Genomic DNA, 17,343 nt, shown 5'->3' with positions numbered 1-17,343 from the left:
AAATCTAAGTTAATGTTTCTCTGTTCTTTTTAAACCATTACATTTTAGACTGTACCCTGTCTCTGTGACAGAACTAAAATTTAGCATGTATTAGAATGAAGGTTTTTATTAGAATAAAAGATTCAGCCAAAAATGACCACGGTAAGCTTTTTCTAAGACTTTTACGTGAGCAGTTGCTTAAAGTGTGTAATGGTATTGGTATTAACTAAAAGTTAATCTTTACTTTTTTATTTTCTTTTAATTGCATATTAGTGAGAATCACATTTTTCCGCCAAGACGTTACGAGATTCCCAGAGCCACCTTCTTACTGATGCTCAGTCTTGGACAGAAAGTAGTGCGAATACTGAAAAGGGCAAAGTTGGTAAGAGATTAATTTGTTACATCCATTGAGTTTTAATGTAAATTCTTGTTGGAAAGATGTACTGAAAATTGCCAAAGACTTCTCTTTGTGAGACAAATTAATTTGATGTGGATATAAGGTGGGAAACAATTCCTATTGTTACAAAGTGTAATTTTAGGATGCATGTTTGTAAAATGTCCCTTGCATGTTTTAAGCCCTCTTATACTTCTAACTATTAATGAGCCTGATAGTGAAAGATATTGAATATACCTGCAACTCTCACAAAGGATAATACTAATTGCAGATGTTCACTGGCTCGCAAGATCATCCCAATATTTTTTAATCAGAGAGGTAATTATATCTAATTGCTTGTCCAAATGTGATGGCACCTTCATGACTATTGCAACTAGTGGATGTTTGTTATATACACGTTTAAGTATTTACACAAAATGGACCAATTAACAAAACTAGGAGAAGATTGGCACCATATATAATGCTGTTTGATGATATCTTTTAAAAATAGTATACAACACTTTATTTACAACATTATTTTTTCCAGTCCCCAAAGGTATGAGCAATCCTGGACTAACTGTGGAAAATGAAACCTAGTCACTGTTAATGGAAGCATCTAAATGTTCAAGGAAAGGTAGGCTAGTATTTTCTATGCTTTATTTGCCACTCTGCTATTAAACTCCTTCCGAGGTGCTTCTGCACAATAGAAAAGTTATTAAAATATGCTTGGAAGTTTTGCTTCTATTCTCCTTTGTCAGCATTTTTGCTTTTTTTCCAATTTAATTTTGTTCCTACCTCAGACATTGGAAAAATTTCCCTGATTATCCTAAAACACAGATTTCTTGATTGAACAATACTTTTTCTAAATAATTAACTTAATCTTTACAGCACTCTTTAGATGTAGACATGTAAGTATTATTATTGCCGTTATCTAGCAGGAAGACAGAGACATGGACATTGTGACTTAGCCAAGGCCTCAGCAACTCAGTGCCAAAGCTAGGATTCAGATTAAAGAATTTGTGACTCTCATCCCTGAACTCAATCCACTAGATCAGTGCTACTGAGTGATAGTATTTTGGATCAGAGAAGTAGGCAAGGACCTATAAGGTAATTTAAGTGGTACAACTTGGAATAAATTAATTTGTAGTTTTGTTCTTTCATGCCAAAAAAACAGAGTCAATTCCCATTAATCATTAGAAATAATGGAGACTGCAGACGTCTATATCGTATTGATAACTTCCTAAGCATCGTCTTGGGTCAGTGTCTGGAGAAGGTTAGCATATTAAGCACTGAGTTCCATAACTAAGAAATGATATCTATTTTATGGAACTGCCAATTGATGATCATGGCAACAAGTTGATGAAATCCTAATCTGCAAAGAAATATAAGCAAAGGGACTTGATGACGATCTGGGAATTGGTAGTGAAATATCAGACTCTTCGTTGGTTGGTTGTAATCGAAAGCTTTTAACTTCTCAAGGCTGCTCAGTGACTTCTGTTTATTAATTATTTATTTATATTTAAAATTATAAAAAGATGACTGTGAAGGGTCCAGTCACAGAGACCCCCTTGGGACTGTCACCTGATGTGCTGAAACTACCTCTGAGCCCGTTTTCTTTGATGGCTTGAGACTCCAGAACCCTGTCTTGTGGAGCCAGACATGCTAGCCTGCTGCAACACAGACCCAGGGTCTGAACCATGCCCCCAAAGCTGCAGACTTAACTGAAAACAGCTCAGCAAGTAGTCCTCTCTCAAGCACCCAGACACCCAGCCCAATGAGATCCAAACCCAAATAAATCTGTTTTACTCCGTATAAGCTTATACAGGGTAAACTCATAAATTGTCCACACTCTATAACACTGATAGAGAGAGCACAGCTGTTTGCTCCCCCAGGTATTAATCACTTACCCTGGGTTAATTAATAAACAAAAGTGATTTTATTAAGTATAAAAAGTAGAATTAAATGGTTTCAAGTAATAACAAAGAGAACAAAGTTAGTCACCAAGAAAATAAAGCAAAAACATGCAAGTCTAAGCCTAATACATTAAGAAACTGATAATATCTCACCCTCAGATGTTTTAATAAGCTTCTTTCACAGACTAGACTTCTTCCTTGTCTGAGCCTAATCATTTTCCCTGGTACACTACTTGTGAGTTTCAGCTCAGTGTAACTCGGGGATTTCTCATGACTGGCAGCCCCCTTTTTAGCTTTGACCCAAGGTGGGAATCTTTTGTCTCTCTGGGTCCCTATCCCTCCTTCTAAATGGAAAGCACTAGGTTTAAGATGGATTCCAGTTCAGGTGACATGATCAGATGTCACTGGAAGACCTCCTTCTTCATTACCAGTAGCTGAAAGACACTACATAGGAAGGCTTGAGGTAAACAAACCCATTCACAGTTCATTGAGTCTGAAGCACCCTTAATGGCTTCCACTTAACAGGTTTACATCAATAACACAAGTTTACATCTTATTCTCCTAACTCCAGACGTAGAAATAATACATGCAAACAAATAGGATGAACGCACTAAGTAGATCATAAGCTTTGTAATGATACCTTACAAGAGACCTTTTGCATAAAGCATATGCCAGTTACATCATATTCACACTTATAAACATATTTCCATAAAACACATGGAGTGCAACATCACAATGCCTACCCAAGGCTCTGGGCACTATAACACTTTCACTAACTATCCAACATGATGAAATCACAGCAGCACTGCAATAATTATTCCAAGAGAAACTTAGACACCTACAGGTTTCAGAGTAGCAGCCTTGTTAGTCTGTATTCGCAAAAAGAAAAGGAGTACTTGTGGCACCTTAGAGACTAACAAATTTATTTGAGCATAAGCTTTCGTGAGCTACAGCTCACTTCATCGATGCATTCGGTGGAAAATACAGTGGGAGATTATATACACACACAGAGAACATGAAACAATGGATTTTATCATCACATTGTAAGGAGAGTGATCACTTAAGATGAGCCATCACCAACGGGGGGAGGAAGGAGGAAAACCTTCATGGTGACAAGCAAGGTGGGCCATTTGCAGCAGTTAACAAGAATGTCTGAGGAACAGTGGGGGTGGGGTGGGGGAGAGAAATAACATGGGGAATAGTTTTACTTTGTGTAATGACTCATCCACTCCCAGTCTCTATTGAAGCCTAAGTTAATTGTATCCAGTTTGCAAATTAATTCCAATTCAGCAGTCTCTCGCTGGATTCTGTTTTTGAAGTTTTTTTTGTTGAAGGATAGCCACTCTCAGGTCTGTAATCGAACGACCAGAGAGATTGAAGTGTTCTCCGACTGATTTTTGAATGTTATAATTCTTGACGTCTGATTTGTGTCCATTTATTCTTTTACATGGCAGAGGGGCATTGCTGGCACATGATGGCATATATCACATTGGTAGATGTGCAGGTGAATGAGCATCTGATAGTGTGGCTGATGTGATTAGGCCTATGATGGTGTCCCCTGAATAGATATGTGGACAGAGTTGGCAATGGGCTTTGTTGCAAGGATAGGTTCCTGGGTTAGTGGTTCTGTTGTTGGTGTGGGTTGCTGGTGAGTATTTGCTTCAGGTTGGGGGGCTGTCTGTAAGCAAGGACTTATTTCTCACCCCCCACTGTTCCTCAGACATTCTTGTTAACTACTGGAAATGGCCCACCTTGCTTGTCACCATGAAAGGTTTTCCTCCTTCTCCCCACCCCCGCTGGTGATGGCTCATCTTAAGTGATCACTCTCCTTACAGTGTGTATGATAAAACCATTGTTTCATGTTCTCTGTGTGTGTATATAAATCTCCCCACTGTATTTTCCACCGAATGCATCTGATAAAGTGAGCTGTAGCTCACGAAAGCTTATGCTCAAACAAATTTGTTAGTCTCTCAGGTGCCACAAGTACTCCTTTTCTTTAGACACCTACAGAAATTCATTTCCAGCCCTTGTCATTATAGGAAGCAGCCCTCAGCCCTCTCCAGAACCCTGTCAAAAAAATAGCTGCCTTACTCACCTCTGTTAGTTATGCATATCATTGCTTGCCTGTGACCATTTACATGCTGACGTTATTTAGCAAGGCAGCCTAGGAAACACTGGAGACACTATTTTAAAATAAAATGACTTCTCAGATCACCCGTAGAATAACTACTAATGTGACAAATGACTAGTCATAATCAGAGTTCCTGATATTTTTATAATACCTTATGAAACGTAGTTTTTAACTTGGCAACTTTCAAGGTTCTCATTGAAATTGTTTGACTATTATCTCATCCACCCACTCAAATGCAAAATCCCAAAATTCATGGATATTTTGCATTCAAATAAAGGAATCCATTGCTCTAATGGCTGCAGTCACAAAAAATGGAGTATAACAATGGCCATGGCAATTATCAATACACATGCTCATATATTAAGCTTTCAAAGCTCCTATTATAAAATTAAAATTAGGAAGAAGAAATATATTTTTATTGAGTGAATAATGAATAATTTGGGAAAATTTAACTTCTTTCCTGTTTGCATCTTATCTGTGAATAGCATATAGATTTTTTTGTTTATATATTATTTGCCTTGTTCCAATGAATATCTATTAATAATTATTAGACTGTACATTGTTTGTAAGCAGTCTGAAAGTATTCAAAATTTGAACTGTTAGTTTTGATTGGACATATAGTCTGCATGCTATCGTTTCTGTCCCTGATTTGACAAATAACTTGGAATCAGATTTCTGGTCTGAACACTTGTATGTCTTGCTTTTTGTGAATATTTGCTTAAAAATCACAATGCCTGTGAGGTGTGTTTATTTTTATTTTTTATTTTTTGTTTTTTTTTTTTAAACAAGTAAACTTACTTATACAAGTATTCATGGAAAGCTAACACAAAAATCTGAACACAGCTGGTGTAAATTCAATATTTTATTCAACTCTTTCTGAAAACTTTTTTAAGGCTTTTCCCAGGACAAATATTTCTGTTACTTATAAACAAAACTTCAGATATGCAAGTTCTTTCATGTATATCATATAAACTTTTCTGAGTTGTTTGTGCTTATGAAAGTTCATAGAGAAATAGTGAAAAATTACATTCACTCAGTTATATTGATAGTAACAAAGAATGAATTTCTCTCTCCAGAGCACCATTACATTGGGAGCACAACGCCACATTTCTGATACTGTGCTACCAGTTTGTTTGCACCACTGTTAGGGATAGGAGTTCATACTACATAGTCATTCACTGGTGTGTCTACTGAGACTGACAAAAAATGGTTCATTTTAGTACCACTTGTAACAGGTTTTTTTTTTGTTTTTTTTGTTTTTTTTGAGGCACATACCTGTAGGAACGGAACTTAGATTACCCATTTATTTCACACAGTAGTTGGCGTTAGAATACCCACAAGATGATCACAACTTTTGGTCACTACCAGCCTAAGATGGATTGATTTGAAGGCAGCTCTATTATCAATCCACTCTTTATATGTTCCATTATATGTTGTTTTTTTCCTGTAAAAGTTATAACAAATGTCATTAAATTGCTAAATGTGTCTTTGTTTCTAAAATGTTGTTGGGGTTTTATGTTTTCTGTTCCAGTTCAAGGTAAAGCTGCTGATGAAAGGAAGATACAGTCTTCCAAGAATCAGCCCCCATCAGCCAGCTGTTCCTGTCTGCTCCTGTGTGGATATGCTCAGAAGAAATTGACAGCTGATTAACTGTTGCCATGTCATTGCTTGAAACATAAGACATACTGATATTTTTGAACTGTATAAAGAATGTTTCAACATACACAAATTACTGTTAAAATGCTAAAGGACATTTCTGAGTATTATGAGAGGAGAAAGGGAGAATCCTTTCATTAGGATTAGCGGGACAAAATTTACAATTGTGCACATTCTAGGGCTAGTTTTTACTTTGGTATTCTGATAGCACAAGAAAACATAAACTCCTTATATATAGCCCGTCTATGCTTTTACATCAGTTTTGAATCTTGATATTACTTATGAATTTCAATGGCCATAAGTAGGTTATTTAAAAAAAAGTATTATACATTTTGTAATGCTGGCTTTATTCATGGAAAAGCATTATTAGTATTGATTTTTGGTAATTGAGTGGCTTACTGATTGGTCGGGTACCATATTTTGATTTCAGATTCTGACTGAGTCAGCTAATTTATGATTTAAAATCAACCTACGTGAATTAGGTTGGATCATCTTAGACTTGATTGCAGATAATATCCCCTCTTCCCCTATACAGATATGACTGCTGAATTGTAAACACTTGATAGCTGAAATAACCTCTCACCTAACTGGATTGTGTGCTTACAGTTCAGGTTAATCTTCATTCTTAGCAGAGTAGTAAGAAGAGGCCCATATTTAAGATTGACTGTGTGTGTAAATGAAGGTGTTTAGATCAGGGCTTTCAGTTACAGCTGCACAGGATGATTTCTATGAAATTGGGATTGGTGTGATACAGCTTCTTGGTTTGGGCCAGCATCTCTTTAGAAAAACAAAATGTGTGGACTTAATGTTACTTAGAAACATTTGGACCAAAAATGCTTAATCTAAACTGTGGACTTTGAGAAGTACATGGCCCAAGAACATTAATATGCTTCTCATAGCTTGGTAATCATTAGACTAATTATTGAACATAAGCTCTTTCCTTTCTCAGTTGTATTTAAAATGTTGCAACTTAGTGATGTATATACAAAGACTTTCATTCTCATAACAATATGCAGTATTTGCTCTATTACAGTGATACTGGACATCTGATCATTCACATCAAAAACCCAAACTTATTTCCCATAGAAAATCTTTTACAGTGGAAGTAGGAAGGAGATGTGTACATATCTATCAGATGTTGGATTTCAAAGGATCAAATTTAAAAAAAAGATTTAAAAAAAGAAAAAATGTACTGCTAGTTTCTGAAACCAAGGAAGTTTAAGCGACACAACCTTACTCTGTCTTGTGCCTTTATATGCACTACACTAACGGTATTACAAAATGTTTACATAAAATGCAAAGTATGTTAATTGCAAAACCATTTTTCAAATAATTAACTTTTTAGTGGGCTAGCTAGAAAATTAAAATAGGGATCTTTAAAATTGCACTTAAGACTATGGGATCAGGGCACAGTTGAGAAGCAGATATGGAATTCAGCTCTCAAAACTCAATTGATGATCAGATTGGATCACAGGATCATATAAAACAGAAAGATAAAGTACAGGATATAGAACTGATCAGTTATTCTTTCGTATTTGTAATAGCAGGAAGGTAAACCTTTAAGAAACAAGAAATGTTCAGAACACAGAGGAACTGGAGTGAATTACTATTAATAGGATTTTTTTTGTTTCCAGTAAATCATTATTTATTATTATTATATTACCTCTTTTACAACCATGTAATTCTAAATCACTGGTTCAAAATTGTTCCCCGGAGATGGTTTTAACCATTATCACTTTTAGATGAGAATTTTGATCTGACATGGACCAATGTCTCTGTGGAAGAATGTTCAGCAGGTATGTTTTTTTTTTTTATTATTATGAGCTTTTTCCTTAAATTTTACTCATCTGAAGACATCTCTTATGGATTCCATTACCAGAAGTGCCAGAATATGATCTATAGATGTGGAACATTTTTAAACTAGCCTTTGAGGGTAACACTGTTTACATGATACCTGTAAACATTTTGCTGCCAGGATTTCGTCAGTGTTACTCTGTCAGGAGTTTACTTTGTATCAGTGTTTATTTAAAAGTTGATAACTGTCAACATGATCATAGAGATGGGGTGGAGAAAGGACTAAATACTTTAATTCTTCATGCTTTCATAATCTGTATTTGTTTGTAAGTAATTATTCAGCTGCAGTGTTGTCTGTCAATCACGAGTGTGCATTAAAATATATACATGACATGTCCGACTTCTTAAAAATTAGCTTTAATGTAACTTGCCTAATATTCTATATAAAAGTAAATAGGATTTAATATACAGTGTCTTTGCAGTAAAATTCATGCCAGAAGGGGATTTCTCTAAATCTGGATCTCCTTCTTCCTCTGATCTATAAGAAGAGCTCTCAGTGGGGTTGGGAATCTGAGCAGGGGAAGGAAGTAGAATGTGGGCAGCTCTCTTTGGTGGGTTGGGAACAGGGAATGCCCTTCAGTCCTTCTCCAGAAATAAGGGTTAAAAAGTAATACAGCCTCAGAGGGGTTCCTAGAGCAGCAGTGACCAGCTCTAGTCTCTGGAGCAGCTCTTTCACTCCAGAGAGGAAGGGGTAGAGGTGGTTGTGTGTGGTCACTAAGGCCTGTTTTGTGTGCGAAGGCAAATCCCCACATGCGAATGATTTGAGAGGGATCATTGTGGAGTTCCCACTACCACCTACTGCAGATTCTGTGGTAGGACAAAGCTGTCTGGGCCCTCATTAAATTGTTATTCCTGACTTGTGTTTGATGAGCACTGAAAGCTTTCTATATGAGGGAACATAGCTTCTTTTCAAAGCCCTGTGGTTTAGCCATTGTGGTGTTACAATGTAAAAATGAGATCATTTTTTGGGGGGGAACAACTCTAGAGCAAGACTGTAACTATAGGAATTGTCAGATTACATTGATCAGAATAAATTTGCTGAGCACTTCACTCCACTTGAACAAGTGTAAGACTCGTATTCTTACATTTTAAAAAAAATGTTTTATATTTATTGTACCAGCAACTGCTGCTTGTTGCCGATTTCCTGTTAATTATGGCCCTGATCCTGGGATGCACAGACATAACCCTGCACCTAGAGGGACACCAACTTCAGGATTCTGGATGGGCCTGAGCGTCCCCCTATTCATCCAGGATCTATAATTAAGTCAGAATGAATTCACCCCCAGGTGTGTAGATAATTTGTATGAATTAATTACTGGACTCTCATGTCTATTTAACAATTCATTAAAACAGACTAAAATAACTAATAACTACACATCTGCTGGTGCATAGGTCCACATAGATTCTGAACCCCAATTATGTAACTGAAATATTTTAAATTTAGAAATCTCTTCTTCCCGAGAGAGGGAATTTGTATTTTTATAAAAAAAAAATTGCAAACTTAAATGTTGAGCTCCACCCATTTACTCATTTTGTAATTGTAGACCAGGTGCAGCTAGGTTGTTGTTAATGCCCATGTAAATTTTTATTCAGAGATGTCTTTATGGAGATCATAGCTACAATGAAAGTGGTCTAATACTGTCAGTTTTTCAAGTAAAGAAACAAATACAAATGTTACCTAATACTCAAGTGATGTACTGTTAAACAATGAAAACTAGTCATGTCTACTATAAATTCAGCAGTAAATTTTCAAGTCTGTCTTTTTGAAGTTTGTCCAGACAAAAATCAAACGCTAAGGCGAGGGTGAATGAAGAGCATGGTATATTTCTATCAGGACCTGTTTTAGTGCATAGCCCTATTTAACACAGCACAATATTTTGAATGAGTGTTGTCTTGAACACATTATGGAGTAAAAGACAGCACTATCGTGCTCTCCCTTCCTAATAGTCAATGGCTAAAATAAATAAAGGCTACAAAAAGATATTACATCTCAAGCCACAGCGAGGGTATTAAACTAGTCCCACTACTTTAAGAGGAAGCTTCTGTAGGACAACTAACCACTTGGGAACAAGCCATCCCATTGCATAAACTGTAAATGGTGTTAGGCAGCCAAATACAGAATTTTGGCAGATAGGAGTGAAAGCTACTGCAGCTCCCATTGGGAAAAGTAGTAGCTGAGGATCCAGGTTACAGGAATACTGTGTATGAAATAAATGATCAACTGCATCACGGAAGGGGAGAATGAATTGTTAAGAGGAAGAAACAATAGACCCACCTCTGCTCTGTTACATAATGTTGCCATTGATTTTATAGAGCTAGTTTACAGCTGTAACTGAGATCAGACTTTAGCCCCCACTCTCTCTGCTTCAGCTATGAGCCTAATGGGGTGTTTTACATGCAACGCACCTAACTAGGTACCAAATGGATTGAGGAGGACTGTTGCTGCTTTAGATTATCATCTCTAGGAAGCATTTATAATATGCTGGGCAATTTCACGGAGTGGGGGGAATATTTTGTTAGACTGATGCTGTCCCCTTCCTTCAAGATTGTACTAAGAACAAGACGCAAGTTGGAGAACACTAGGGTGCACATTAGGTATGCCTTTAGCTTACTATTACAGCATTTTTCCCTCTTGACTTTTCCCACACTTTACCACAAGTAGCAAAACACCTCACAAGCTGAGCTGTCAGAGAAAAATTAGCTTCCACAAGCTCTCTCTCAAATTGATTTGGATATTTTCTCTTTGTGACCATTGTTCCAGAACAACTGAGTATGCATTGCTGAGAAGTGATAGTGTATATATAACAAGTGATGTTGCACAAACCCTGGAGGAGCTTGTTGCTTTTGTTTGTATTCTGTAAACAGTATTATGTATTTTTGTATCATGTTAACTTGCTGCTGGAAAAAAATTAAACTAATTTTGCTTACGCAAGAGATCAGCCAGTTGTTTTTAGAACAAGTATGAAAACATCAGCATTCAAAGTGTTGAACCTGCCTGATATCACTTATAAGCAGTTTACACTGTCATGAGAGCAGCTCAGTATGGATCAGAGGTGAAGAGCGAGCCTGATCTCACTCAAAGGTGAAGTGCCATTTGAATCATCTCTGTGCTGACAACTATAGCAAGAGATCCACCCTTCTCAAGAGCACCTTCAGCTAATGGATTTGCCCAGACCAAGATTTGGGGAGGGGTGGGGAATAAAGCTAGGAGGCAGAAATAAAGCTAAAGCCATATGTCAGATCAGTAGCCCAATTAAGAATATAACAACTCACGTCTCTGCAGTCCTCTGCATTAGAGTACACTGCCACCTTTATGCTCTGACTCTCGTGCTCTCAAGTTTTCAGCATTGCCACAGTAGAAACATGAACATTCCAGAGCCCTAGTTGCATCATTCAGTGATGTAATCCTATTCTATGCCAGCACAGAGTCAAGGGTTATTTCAAACAGAATGGAAAAATTTATATGCAATGTGTCTTCTCTATAGTTGCCTATGAAAGTACACCAGAACTCAAACTTAATGTGACAAATTACAAAAATAGGGAACATCTGTATTCTGTTGTCCATTGAACTATAATTGACGGAGTATAATAAACTATGAAAGTTGTTTTAGAGATGTTTTTATCATTGTATGAATTAAAGCCAGTTTAAAGGAAAACTCAAAAAATAAGTTTAAAACCCTAAATAGCCAGTAGGTCATCAGTAGCATTTGAACTGAATACGCTCAGATCCCAAACACATACTCTAACTCTAGTAGGGGTAAGTACCCTCCCCCTGGACCAGTCACTATAGTGGGATTAAACCCATGGCTGTGGGTTGCACAGCTGTTGAATTCTGCATGTTTAACTGATGATTAAGATTTGGGGGTTCTATGCCTACATCTGGAAGAGGAGTGATGAGTGTCAGGATTCAAAGTTCAAAATGCTGAATGTACTGTAAAATTCAAGTCCCTTACAAGACTATACCTGTTAGTATAGTAGGCAGTTCTTGTGCTGATAAACTAATAAGCAGACATTTCAAGGAGGAAGCTTTTTTCCCCCACTGCATAGCACTTAAGCTTTCATACACTGCACCATTTCTTAAGCTAGACTCCCTTTCTTGGATGACAACTCCCCCAACACTGATGGTAAAGGAAGACTGTACAAACACCATTAAGACAAGCTAATAAAAGTAAACATGCTTTTAAGATTATGGAGATAGTCCAAAGGTTTTTCTGGCTCAGAGCATGGGGAAGAGAAAGCTGACTTTCCAGTAAAAAAAGAAGTACCTCCTTCCAAAGAAACTGGCATTTCATACCAATGAAAGCCATGTCCAACATTCCCTTTTTGGCTAGAGGCTGCCTTTCTCTTGCATGCTGTCACCATAGCTTCTTGGTTTTGTGCCTAAGTGCTTGGTAACATGTAGAACCTTATCAAAGGAGAGCCTGGGTTAAGGGCAGCATGCCTGAAGAGTGGTAGCTGCCACTCTACTTAAGTAAAGTGGAGGCTGTGGTTAGCTCAGTGGAGTAAATATTTGGCTAGCAGTTACCAGTTCAAATGCAGTTCAATTCAGGGGCTCCAGTGCTTTATCATCACACACGATTCCCCCTCCACATCAAACATGTTGGCTTTGTGCATGGCGGATGACTGTGTACACACTGTAATACTATCAAAGCTGCTAAAAGATGAAATTGTGTGATCATGAATTTGCCACTGACTATGAAGGCTTTACTTTTCTTAGTGTAAGAAAATTTCTTCAGAATAAGGCTGAGTGGTACGAAGGCAAGCCAATTGAACAGATCAACTATCCTTTCTTTATTCAGGACACTGAGAATGAGCCATAGTGCTCAGGCCCCAGCTCTATCAGCCACTTTTGAATGTTGAGCCACAGGGCTTTCACCACTGGATTTAGCTTATATTTGGTCTTATTTTTAGTATAGTCTCAAGCTCCTGCATTACATTGTGCAAGGCTCAGATACTATGGCTCTTAATTCAGCAGAGTATTTCCAAAAATTAGTCTAAAAGTTGTACTGTTGTAGAAAACAATTGTACTTTAGCTAATATTTTCAGTTGGGACAGTCAAAGATGGGGTAGGCAGCAAAGGAACGGCAATCCTGTGTCATTACACAAAAGGGAAGAAAGAATATAGAGTATGTTTGTGTAATGCAGCGAAATATTCACATTTGATTGCCTCCCACATCTCAAATCAAGCTACCAACATAACATTTATGTACAGTAGAACCTCAGGGTTACAAGCACCAGAGTTTTGAAATGACCAGTCACCCACACACTTCATTTGAAACCAAAAGTATGCAGATACAGTATTGTACTGTCTTAAATGCAAACTGCTAAAAAATAAAGGGAAAGCAGCATTTTCTTCTGCATAGTTGTAAGGCGGTTATGGCTCTCTCCCAATCTGTCAGGAAGGGAGACCATGCCCCCTCTCTACAATGCCTCTGGAGCAACTCAATTCCGGGGGGAATTAGCCAACAGTTAGTAGACCCCAAGCCTGCAGCCAGGCCAGGCAGCAATTGAGTCTGTGAGCCCCAGCCCTAAGTCAGGGCGGGACAACCAACAATTAAGGGCTCTGGCCTGAAGTCAGGAAGAGCAACAACAAGTCTATAGGTCCAGGGCCCTCAATCAGGGAAGGGCAGCAAACAGCTAATGGCTCTGGCTTGCAGTCAGGCAGGGCAGCACAGCAGTCTAGGGCAGGGGTGGCCAACCTGTGGCTCCGGAGCCGTATGCAGCTCTTCAGAAGTTAATATGCGGCTCCTTGCTGACTCCAGGGTTGGAGCTACAGGTGCCAACTTTTGACTGCTCAACCCAAGGCATTGCCCCCACTCCACCCCTTACCCCAAGGCCCCCGCCCCTTCCTGCCCCCTCCCCTGAGCCTGCTGCACTCTTGATCCTCCCCCCTCCATCCCAGAGCCTCCTGTACACTGCGAAACAGCTGATCGTGGCAGGCAGGAGGCACAGGGAGGGAAGGGGAGGTGCTGATTGGCAGGGCTGCCGGTGGGCAGGAGGTGCTGGGGGGGGGGCTGATGGGGGCTGCAGATGTATTACTGTGGCTCTTTGGTAATGTACATTGGTAAATTCTGGCTCCTTCTCAGGCTCAGGTTGGCCAACCCTGGTCTAGGGAGATCAGCTCTCTGGCGGGGCAGACAGCAAAACTGTCTGGCATCCTAGCTCAGCTGGACAACAGACCAAGGCAGGCCTCTTCGGTGGGCTGGCAGGAGGTAGGGGGATGCAGGCCCACCCGACTCCACTGCAGCCCAGCCCAAGGCCCTAACAGTGGTGGAGTGATCTGCCACTGGGTGAATGTGGAATCTGGCAACACACGGTCGGCTTGCCGTCAGTAACGCAGAGGAACCCTATTTGGCTTCCCTGGGCTCCTTCCTACACTCCCATTCAGGGGGTACCTGGGTTCCAGGGTCATCATTTGTCTCGCAAGGGTAAACAGCTAGTGGCAGCCCCAACAGCTCCGCCATGTCCCCTGTGTCTGGCGGCTCCCGCAGTCCCTCTGTGTCGCTGGTGCTGTAGCAGCCTCTGTCGGGTCTGAGCTCTAGTAGCGTTGGGGGAAGACATCCTGCTCCTCTGGCAGTTCTCCCTAAACTGAGCTGGAGGACTGGTCTTTTATATTTCCGGTTCCTGTCCCACCCCTCTGCTTCCGGCGGGGTGGTCGTGGGTGTCCCGGCTCTGCCCACCAGAGGGTAGACATGGCTCTCCCCCAGTCTGTCAAGGAGAGAGACCACGCCCCCTTGCTACTATAGTAAAGTTTCAAAGCTGGATTAGGTCAATGTTCGGTTGTAACTTTTGAAAGAACCACCATAATGTTTTTTTCAGAGTTATGAACATTTCAGAGTTACAAACAAACTCCATTCCCGAGGTGTTCGTAACTCTGATGTTCTACTGTAGAGGATTTTTCCCATCCTCTTCCCCTCCCAATAGATCACTGAAGCCAGAATTTCACTATGATAAGAAAAGACCTACCTGGCAAAAAAAACCCGATCTCATCTCAGCAAAGGAGAGATAAGACAGCAAGGTCTCTTCAGCACTCCCACTAACAGGAGGCAACTAGCAGCTAGCTGTCTGCAAAGCCAGATTTTCACATTCAGCAGGAAATCAGCTGTAGCAGGACCAGCAATTCTTCATTCCCCTAAACACAGCTACAGTAAGTGTAGAGGATTCCTCCTTACCCCTCCTTAGAGGCAAGCAGTAGCACTTTTTCCCCCTCAACCACACCTACTCAGCCACAGGAGAAAAAAAACTCTGGATAAAACTGCTACAGAGCAACAGGGGAGTTTCAAAGGGAGTTTGTTGTAGGGAGATGCAATAGAATCGCTATGGTTAGGAAGGGCCGCATTGCCAATGCCAACACTGCTCCCGTCTCCCCACCTGCATCCAGATACAGAACCTAACCATGGATGCCTCTACCCAGATCCTGGTGTGTATTTGCAGACACTGTGGCCTGCATTTCCTACTCACAGAAAGCCAGGTTGGGGGGACCATCCAGTGTGAAAGGTGCCTGCTGGTGGAATCGCTCTAGAAACAGGTGGGAGAGCTACAGGTGGGAGGTGGCGGGGGAGGAGCATCCGTGCCCACAAGGAATTCCTCGAGAGTATTCATATGGAGGCATCCAAGGCTGAGGACGCTATCCAGCTAGAGGACTGCTGTTACACCCTGGGGGGGGGAAGGACGATATGGCTCTGTCACAGGGAGGACTCTGACTGTTGGTTACGTCTGGCAGCAGGCAGTGCTCCCCCCGTACTTCCAACCCATCTACCATGGTGATGGAGAACTGTTATGCTGTCCTGGTAACAAACGATGAGGAATCATACCAAAAGGTGGAAGAGGAGAAGCCCCCAAGGCTAGGAGGATCACAGCCACCATTCCCAGAAGGAAACATAGGATAGTGGTGGTTGGTGACTCTCTTCTCAGGGGGACGGAGGCACCGATCTGTCGTCCTGACATGACATCCCGGGAGATATGCTGCCTGCCAGGGGCCCATATCAGAGATGTTACAGAGCAACTGTCGAGGATCATCTGACTATTACCCCATGTTACTCATCCACGTGGGGACTAATGATACTGCGAGGAATGACCCTCAGCAGATCAGAAGTGACTATAGTGCTCTGGAAGCGAGGGTGAAGGAGTTGGAAGTGCAGGTGGTGTTTTCTTCGATTCTTCCAGCCAATGGTAGAGGCCCAGCCAGAGACAGATGCTTCCTGGAGATGAATGCCTGGCTGCTTGGATGGTGTCATCAGTAGGGCTTTGGCTTCCTTGAGCACTGGATGCTGTTCCAGGAAGAAAGACTGCTAAGCAGATACAGATCCACCTATTGAGGAAGGGGAAGAGCATATTTCGATACAGACTGGCTAACCTAGTGAGGAGGGCTTTAAACTAGGTTCAAAGGGGGCAGGTGACCAAAGCCACAGGTAAGTCAAAAACATGGAGAGCTAGGAAAAGGGTCAGAATTTGGGGGGACATGGGCTATTATAGCAGAAATAAAGGAGAGACAAGACAGAACTTGGGGGGGGATCAAATCAGTACCTTAGAGGTCTGTTTACTAATGCAAGAAGTATGGGGAATAAGCAGGAAGAACTTGAAATGCTAGTAAACAAACACAACTATGACATAGTTGGCATCACAGAGATTTGGTGGGATAATACACACGACTGGAATATTGGTATAGAAGGGTACAGCTTGCTCAGCAAGGACAGGAGGGGAAAAAGGAACGAGGTGTTGCCTTATATATTAAAAATGTATATACTTGGACTGAGGTTGAGATGGAAATAGAAGACAGACTTGTTGAAAGTCTCTGGGTAAAGATAAAAGGGATGAAAAACATGGGTGATGTCATGGAAAGGGTCTACTACAGATCACCTAAGCAGGAAGAAGTGGATGAGGCTTTTTTTAAACTAACAAAATCATCCAAAGCAGAGGACTTGGTGGTGATGGGGGTCTTCAACTACTCAGACATCTGTTGGGAAAATAACACAGCAGAGCACAGATTATAGAACAAGTTCTTGAAATGTAATGGAGACAATTATTTATTTCAGAAGGTGGAGAAAGCTACTAGGAGAGAGGCTGCTCTAGATTTCATTTTGACAAATAAGGAGGAACTGATTGAGAATTTAGAAGTGGAAGGCAGCTTGGGTGAAAGTGATCATGAAATGGTAGAGTTCATGATTCTAAGGAACGGTAGGAGGGAGAACAGCAAAATAAAGACAATGGATTTCAAGAAGGCAAACTTTAGCAAACTCAGAGAGTTGGTAGGTAAGATCCCATGGGAAGCAACTCTAAGGGGAAAAACAATTGAAGACAGTTGGCAGTTTTTCAGAGAGACATTATTTAGGATACAAGAGCAAACTATCCCACTGTGTAGGAAAGATCGGAAGTATGGCAAGAGACCACCCCTGGCTTAACCAGGGGATCTTCAATGATCTAAAAATCAAAAAAGA

The 17,343-nt window shown here is 40.4% G+C and overlaps 2 protein-coding genes across 3 annotated transcripts in view; one reads left to right on the top strand and one right to left on the bottom strand.

The window, feature by feature from the left end:
- ZDHHC2 (zinc finger DHHC-type palmitoyltransferase 2) overlaps positions 1-8,314 on the top strand; it is a 77,026-nt gene extending 68,712 nt beyond the window's left edge. The window contains 4 exon segments of the mRNA XM_038398881.2: positions 253-272; positions 275-361; positions 900-986; positions 5,928-8,314. Coding sequence (XP_038254809.1) covers positions 253-272; positions 275-361; positions 900-949 — 157 coding nt within the window. The 3' untranslated portion in view covers positions 950-986; positions 5,928-8,314.
- The window catches only part of CNOT7 (CCR4-NOT transcription complex subunit 7), a 117,427-nt gene that overhangs the window by 58,511 nt on the left and 41,573 nt on the right, over positions 1-17,343 (bottom strand). Inside the window, exon 7 of one of the 2 annotated variants that reach the window (XM_043513711.1) lies at positions 5,244-5,840. The exons of the other annotated variant lie outside the window; for it this stretch is intronic. Within the exon in view, the coding sequence (XP_043369646.1) occupies positions 5,823-5,840 (18 nt within the window). The 3' untranslated portion in view covers positions 5,244-5,822. Of the gene's footprint in view, positions 1-5,243; positions 5,841-17,343 lie in introns of those variants that run through there. 2 annotated transcript variants of the gene reach the window in all.

This window comes from Dermochelys coriacea, chromosome 4, assembly GCF_009764565.3.
Source record: "Dermochelys coriacea isolate rDerCor1 chromosome 4, rDerCor1.pri.v4, whole genome shotgun sequence".
Taxonomy (NCBI): domain Eukaryota; kingdom Metazoa; phylum Chordata; order Testudines; family Dermochelyidae; genus Dermochelys; species Dermochelys coriacea.
The sequence above is the reverse complement of the archived record's forward strand: the minus strand, read 5'-3'. Positions and strand labels throughout refer to the sequence as shown.